The following is a 7,413-nucleotide window of genomic DNA, read 5'->3' as shown; positions in this document are numbered from 1 at the left end:
GGTTATCGAGGGTAGAGGTGTTTGTGTTTTTCAAGGGTCGCCTTTGGAAAATTAATATTTCATAAACTATCCAGATTTATCCATAATTCAGAAACGTCTGACTGGGGGCTAGGTGGGTGGGTGGGGCTGGTCATGGACTGAAAAGGGCACCCTGGGGAGCCCTGTCACACCACCAGAATGTGACAAAAACAAAACGCACTGTGACCAAGAGATGATGGGCTTGTTGCCAGGGAAGACCGGGAATCCAACCCCGACTGAAAACCAGCAGCCACTGACAGGCTTATGGAGGCTGGGAGCAGCAGAGGTGGGCACACTGCAGTCTGAAAGCTCCATGCACCATCATCACCTGCTAACTGAAAGTATGAAATAAAGAAAAGGTTTTCCAATAAATATCCCTAAAAATAGTGTTCATAATGATGCAAAGAAAACTACAAACCTCCACAAGCTTAAATGATAACATACTTCAACTTTTATTTTTCAAACAAAAACATAGAACCCCTACAAAACATGAACACTTAACAATAAACCAAACCTAACAGTGCAGTGTCCAGGCTCTCTGAACAAAACCATTCTATCAATACAATCAGATGTCTGCACACAGGAGACCCTAAGGTCAATGCCTAAATAAAACTATGCAGAACTGGGTCAAGGGAAAGAAAATCTGTGATGTACACCAAATACCAAATGTGCATCTCCAATTACAAAGCTGCTCTTTAAGTGTATCAAGTTAACAAAAGACAAATGAAGTGCACTTACTGAAAACTAATATATATATAAGAATCACTGCTCGCTTATTCAATGTCAGTAAAATGCTTTGTGCAAGTTCACCTGCAATTAGATTAAAACCCAAAATGCTGAGAGAAACCACTATTAAGTGAAGAATGTACAGAGAATGTTTTTCCCCAAAGAAACAGAGAGCACCTTACTTTCAGTCATGTCCTTCATTTTCAAAGTGATTTTAAACTGCTTTCTACTTTATGTTTTTCAAAATTTAAGTAAATTGATGCCGTGATTGTCCTTGAGTGTGAACCCCTGGAACCGCTTGAGATACGCCAGTCACAGGATGGGACAGTTTAGAAATGCAACACACAGATCATCAGTGTGCCACAACATACTCTGTGGAACTCAACTTGAAAAGTCTGCCGTTTGACCAAGACAAGAAATCAGTGATATTGATGAGGTGCTTTAATGTGACAAAATTGTCATTCATTTACTGCCTCAATCGACACCCAATTAAATAGAATAGACACCAAAATAAATGTGAGTGCATGAAATTAATGGAGACGAAGTACCCTTATGCTGTAGTAGACAAGTTAATGACATTTCTTAATCAGAGGAGCATTAGACCTGAATTGGAGTTAAAGAAGCATTCTACTCCAATGCTGAAACAACCAGATTTCTGTGATGACATTGTTACTATATATATATATATATATATATATATATATATAAAACCTTTTATGTACAGAGAGCCCCTGCAGAGGCTAAAAAAAGCCCCAACCAAACAAACATTTAAAATAATTCCAAAATTAAATAATAAAACATAAAATATAAATAGCCACAAAGGGTGAGCTTAAAAGTCTTTTCCATTTTTTGTTTGGGATAATTAACAAAGGAAAACAAGAAAGAATGAGGAATGTGAGCCCATATATCAGCTGGTACGGTGAGGGTGCTCTGCTCTTCCTGTGTGACTGTTACTGTGATCCATGTGGTTTAAAAGCGGTTTGACCACACGCCAGTGGTCCCTACAAGTCGTGGTCAAAGTGACTGTGATCAAACTAGTACAGTTAAAGTGGAGAGCTCCTGCAGTCTGGTGTTAAAATGGGTCTCAAAAGTTGAAGAAAGGGAGAAGAGGGGAGGGCTTTCTGAAAACAGTGAGGAGTTGGGTTGCTTCCAACCGTCCGGAACATCAAGATGTCATCCTGTCTGCCTTTTGACTCACTGTAGCCATTGTATCTAAGGGAGCACAAGATAGAAAACCACATCACAAGCGAATAATGATTCCCTCTTTCAATTACACACCCAATTAGGATTAGTCATTTTAAAAGCTGTGTTGGTCAGATCAAAACTATCAACCAAATTCCTGAGATTCACTGTGTGTTTGTGTAACTGTAGTCAAGAATGAGAAGAAGGGACAGGAGCTAATGCTAGTCATGACTGCAGAACATCATAGTTGAAGGAGGAGCAAAGTGATTGTGAAACAGCTAAAAAAGGATAGGCAACCATGTGCAATGGAGGGCTAACAGTATGCAGGTTTTTCTGCACTGATTAACCTGCTCGTCCTTGAGAAAAGGTGTGTAAGCCTGCAGTCTTGGTCCTCCATGGCACATTGTTACCTACTGTATCCCTGGTATGACAGCTCTTTGTTTGGAGTAGTGTTTTACCTGGCAGGGGGCTCAGTAGCTGTGGATTACAGCACAGTCAGCATAGTCTGGACTCCACAGTCCACAAAGTTCTGGAAATGGAGTACAATGTTACAAAAAGCAATCACACAGAGATGCTTCAAAGACATAAACACCTGCCATAAAACAGGCTCCCAAAAAACACTGCAAGTGCCACAAATTGCCAAGTACACAAAATCAACTTCACACTTCACTACAATTGGGGATTATAAGAATTAATTGTTAACACGGTCCATTCTTCAGGATGTCAACACTGGCCAGACAACACCATCTAGTGGTCTGCATAAACGTTGCAGTTGGTGGACAATTTGTTGCCACTAACACTACTAAATAAAACATAATGTGCTATCATATGTAAACATGGCCTCTCTAAACTGTCAACTATTTAATTAGAAACACTAAAATTACTAAACAAAATAAACATAATAAACAAACATAATCCAGTGGATTTTGAAAGTCTCTATCAGTGTTTTTATCCCATGTGGGTTTGCGAGTTTCTCAAATGAACAAGTGACTTGCGTTGCTTTGAAACCTAATTATACTGACATCTACTCCTATTCCCACTAAATGCAGAGTCACCTGATTGACAGGCCGTGTCCTCTGGTCCGCCGTCCAGTGAGGTTGAGTGTACTGCGTGTGGGGGGAGAGGGGTCAGCGGTCAAACAGAGGGCAACAGACAAACCCAGACTCGCCTCTACAGGAGATGGGGGGCGGGGGGTGTGGAGTGTGGGGTAGGCAGGGACAGGTGGATCTAAGCCAGGCTGAATCCTTCATCTCATATGCATATGGAGCATATGTGCAGTGCCTAGGAGATCCTGCACGGGATGCTGTTGACTAATTGGTGTGTGTGTGTGTGTGTGTGTGTGTGTGTGTGTGTACCTGGTAGGCATAGGCGTTCTGTGCGTAGTTCACTGGCATCTGTGGGATCATGACCCCTCCAAAGTTGGAATAGGAGTACGGCTGCAAAAAGAGCCAGAGGGAACACTTTAAAGTCCTGGAATGGAGAGTTATGTTTATACAGAAAACAGTACTAAGCAGATGTTAAATTACATATTGAAACAGACTGAAGGGCTACGGCAATAACTAAGTCTGTTTCTCATGTTTGTGTCCTTGTAGGGATTGCACTATAACTGCTGATGTTTTTGACAGTTGATATTGTCTGAATAATTCACCAACTTGGATATTATTAGCAATGTCATTAATCATGTCATAGCCAACTTTATTTAAAAAAAAAATCTTTCTGGTAAATTGAAAAGTAAATTGATAGATTGTTCTCCACCTTGCACCTCTATTCTTGGCTGTGATAATGAGCCATCTTCCCCTCAGAGAAAATAGTTATATTATTTTACAGAGTTTAACTGAGAGAATAGAAAGGTGTGTGACAGAATTACTAATGCCACACACACTGTGTTTACTTGGCTTGACAACTTAGTTTTTTGATAAATCTGCCTGCCTACTGAGATGAGATCCCTGATAGCTTGTCCTTTTGCGTGTGTTACCTGATTGTAGGGGCTGCCTCCACTGAGGATGGGCGAAGGTTGTGTCATACCCCCTCCCATGGGTGAGCAGCAAGCACAGTAGAAGTACTGAGTGGGGCTCATCCAAGGAGCCGGGCCAACCAGACGTGATGGCATGGACCCTAGGTGAAGAAAAAATTGACACAACAGTATGAAACATACATTTAGTGGAAAGATCATATATTTGCACAGCCAACCAAACATCCAAAAAAGTTCTTCTGAAGTATATCAGAATACATACGAGAGCTCCTTTCTTTCATGATGGCAGGGCCCAGCTTGAGTTTCCGGCCCTTAAAACTGATCTGTTGCTATGGCAAAATATGAACAGAGGAAATATTACTCTCAGTTGGAGATGATAAAATAATAGAATGGCAGTTCCAAAGACAGACATCCACTCACCTCAATGATTGACTGAATGTTGACATCTTCGTTGAAGTACACAAACCCATACCTAAGAACACACAAAACAACTCAGAGTACAAAAACACATTATATGATATTCAATATGAATATCCAATGCAAAATATGGAAAAAGAAATTAAAGCTCAAATCAATCCACCAAGGTGCACCACAGAGCATCACAGGAAGTCATTCCTGCCTGTTGTCATCAAACTTTTCAACTCCTCCCTCAGAGTGCCAGACAGTCTGAGTCAATAGACTTATTTCACCCATCAGCAGCTATAACCCCATCATTCATTTATAAATTTATATTTTCAACTGTGCAATACTAACTTTAACAATACAATAATTTTGTGCAATAATTCAACTATACAATACTCTGGTACACTCTGGCATTAATACTGCATTTATCCTGTACATTTCAACTAATATTTCTCATTTATACTATTATTGCATTTTAACACTTTTATAGATCCCATTTCTCATATTTTCTATTTTCGTATAATTTCTCTATGCTTATATACATTTCTATTCTAGAAATGTATATATACATTTCTATTCTAGAAATGTATATGATCAATAAAGTATTTCTGATTCTTCTAATCCCTTAATTGAAAATGAATAGATCATAATCATACATTGAAATGTACTTATTTGCTTGGAAAAAGAGTCAACTCAAAAAACAAACAAAATAAGGGCACCCAGTATTGTAAAATTTAGCACCTACACCTGACACTCTACAAACAGCAAAACTCACCCTTTGCAGATTCCTCCACGGTATGTGATAATTTTTACTTCCTTAACAGCACCATATCTGGCAAAGAAGTCCCGCATTTCATTTTCATCCACCTGAAGGTTGAAATTAATTTCAAGTGAAAAATTGGATTTTAGTTTTTATACTTGATCTTCATTCCATTGTGTACTGTAGGAGAAAAGCAAAGCAGTGCACTTGCACACTGTAGACGAAAACAGTGGTTTTCAATCTTTTTCACCCATGACACCTAAATTGTGTATATAATCTAATCTGTTGAAGTTACAAAAAATTATTCAAGTGCAGATATAATTTTATTGCCATGGTTCCCCTCACCTAATTTAAAATTAATCTAAAAGCATTGATCTTATTTAAAGTAGAAAAAAACCCTCAAATAAATATATATTTTTATTCCTATAAATGTGGGCAACAAGCAGTTAGAAAAGCTATCTTACTCAGAGATATACTTAGCAGCAGTCACTGGGGGGTAAACCCAGATTCTGATAACACACTGATGCCCATCCAACTTTTTGTCTGCTTTTGCAGCCTGTAGCTTTAGTCCACACTGAGCTGTGGGCACTACTGCTAACTAACACAATGTATCTAAAACAGCAGTTGTACCTATAAATACAAGTTTAAAGTTGCACACATTTCTCAGCCATGGCCTGGTAATTTTGGTTTGTGGATTTAGATCAAGATCCAATTCTGATTCCTATCACTTATTTTCACACATGAAGATGCCTTGAATATATCTGAAATGATCAACTGACATGTCAGTTTCCCTTTATTCTTATTCACTTTTTACCAGGTGGTGTAAATGTGAACTAAATACATCTGATCTTACCTTCATGTCAATCCCACCAACAAAGAGGGCGTTGGGAGTCAGTTTGCCCTCAGGTAGAATATAGCCATTAGACAACTTCAGGGAAGGTGAAGTCTGGTTGCTGCTCCTGGGCTTGTGGATATCCTTACAACAAAGCAACGTTTGAATTCTTGAGTTGCATGATAGGAAAATACCACAAAAATTGTAAGTTCACACCTTTTCTGAGGGCCAACATTTCAATGAATACTCATGGCCAAGTACAATTATCTACAAGCTCATGAGACTGAATGACTTGCGTGCATGTTTTGAACTTGAATTAACGTTAGCCATCTGGCGCTGCCTTCACGTGATAACTGTTGACTTAATAAAGGTAACCATGAAATTCGGATCCATAATATTATAGCTTAAAGCAAATTAATGTTAGCTAACTTTTGTATTTGCAGCGGTAACATCAGCAACACAAGCCGAAATGCCTAATAATTATCAATGTTATTCTGCTCCATTTTTGTCAATCTGGAGTGTTTTTTCCCTTTCTTTTTCTTTTCTGTGGCTCAAGATAATTTAAGGCAAAGTTATCGTTAACGTTACTAATTAAATACAGCTTAACTGTGTTAGGCCCAGCTAATGTTAGCTACCAGCGGCTAGTGCGCCTTTTTCAGTTCTCAAGGCGAAGGTCGTTAACTAGCTAGCCAACACCGATGTTAGCACAGTAGTTAGCTAGCATTGTGATTAATAAGTCAACAAAGGCCTTCAATTACACACAGCGATTGTATAGCTAGAATTGTAACAGTACATTGTTGTGCACATAAAACTGACACTGAAACTTACCATATCTAAAATAATTAAAACTAATAAATTAGCTAGACACACTGAAACGTCAAGCCGCAGCGATTCTTCCGCCCGACAACAACCACCTCATCAGCCAAAACCACGCCCAGTCCACATGACTAATCTAACATCCTATCAAATGTTAGATATGTCAGCTATATAAAGTTCAATTTTAACTAAAGATGCTCTCTCTGTTTTAACTAACCTTAGCTGACCTTATTGTCTTTACAGAATTATATGCAAATTTATCACAAAAGCTGTAATAAAAAGTCCTGCAAGACAATTCATTATCCAGCACAATACCTGCAGGACCTTTAAGAACTGAAACATTTTGGTGAGGGACTTTTTATATTCCTCAAATTTCACTTAGCTAAAATAAATAAATGTTCAAATGGAGTCCCCCTTTCATATTTGTTGAAAGATATGGTGTTCTGAATTTCTTGGGCCATATAAATAACCTTGACTTGACTTAACCTTGGCTATGGTGGCCCTAGTCCTGACCTTAACCCAACCCTAGTGATGTTATTCAGAAACAATTTTTTTCATGCTTGAAAACTGAAACTAACAAAGAAAATGAATAAATAAGATAATTTTAATATGGTATATTTGAAATTTTAAAAGTTGTGTAATTTCATGTTGTATTTAATTATATCTAGTACATAATAATTTAGGTGGCAGGTGATTCAGTAATGC

At 38.3% G+C, this 7,413-nt stretch overlaps 1 protein-coding gene across 3 annotated transcripts; it reads right to left on the bottom strand.

Annotated features, from left to right (window-relative positions):
• Window positions 1-446: 446 nt before the first annotated feature.
• dazl (deleted in azoospermia-like) lies at window positions 447-6,853 on the bottom strand. 3 transcript variants are annotated; one of them, XM_044172210.1, is made up of 10 exons: window positions 6,721-6,853; window positions 5,914-6,036; window positions 5,076-5,167; window positions 4,319-4,370; window positions 4,161-4,227; window positions 3,902-4,041; window positions 3,282-3,362; window positions 2,982-3,032; window positions 2,385-2,455; window positions 447-1,956 (listed from the first exon to the last, which is right to left on the bottom strand). In XM_044172210.1, the coding sequence occupies exons 1-9, from the start codon at window positions 6,721-6,723 to the stop codon at window positions 2,411-2,413; spliced, it is 654 nt and encodes a 217-aa protein (XP_044028145.1). In that variant the 5' UTR covers window positions 6,724-6,853; the 3' UTR covers window positions 447-1,956; window positions 2,385-2,410. The 3 variants fall into 3 exon arrangements, with proteins under 3 accessions (XP_044028145.1, XP_044028147.1, XP_044028146.1); XM_044172212.1 differs by having other exon boundaries at window positions 5,914-6,061; window positions 6,721-6,844; XM_044172211.1 differs by lacking the exon at window positions 2,982-3,032.
• Window positions 6,854-7,413: the final 560 nt, after the last annotated feature.

The sequence above is a fragment of the Siniperca chuatsi genome, linkage group LG17 (assembly GCF_020085105.1).
Source record: "Siniperca chuatsi isolate FFG_IHB_CAS linkage group LG17, ASM2008510v1, whole genome shotgun sequence".
NCBI lineage: Eukaryota > Metazoa > Chordata > Actinopteri > Centrarchiformes > Sinipercidae > Siniperca > Siniperca chuatsi.
The sequence above is the reverse complement of the archived record's forward strand: the minus strand, read 5'-3'. Positions and strand labels throughout refer to the sequence as shown.

What these genes read in the sequence shown, in the direction of transcription:
- dazl (XM_044172210.1), bottom strand. An exon ending in TTGGTGGGATTGACATGAAG is followed by an intron (nt 5,168 to 5,913) that starts GTAAGATCAGAT and finishes TTCAACCTTCAG; the next exon opens with GTGGATGAAAATGAAATGCG. An exon ending in GGACACGGCCTGTCAATCAG is followed by an intron (nt 2,456 to 2,981) that starts GTGACTCTGCAT and finishes CTCCATTTCCAG; the next exon opens with AACTTTGTGGACTGTGGAGT.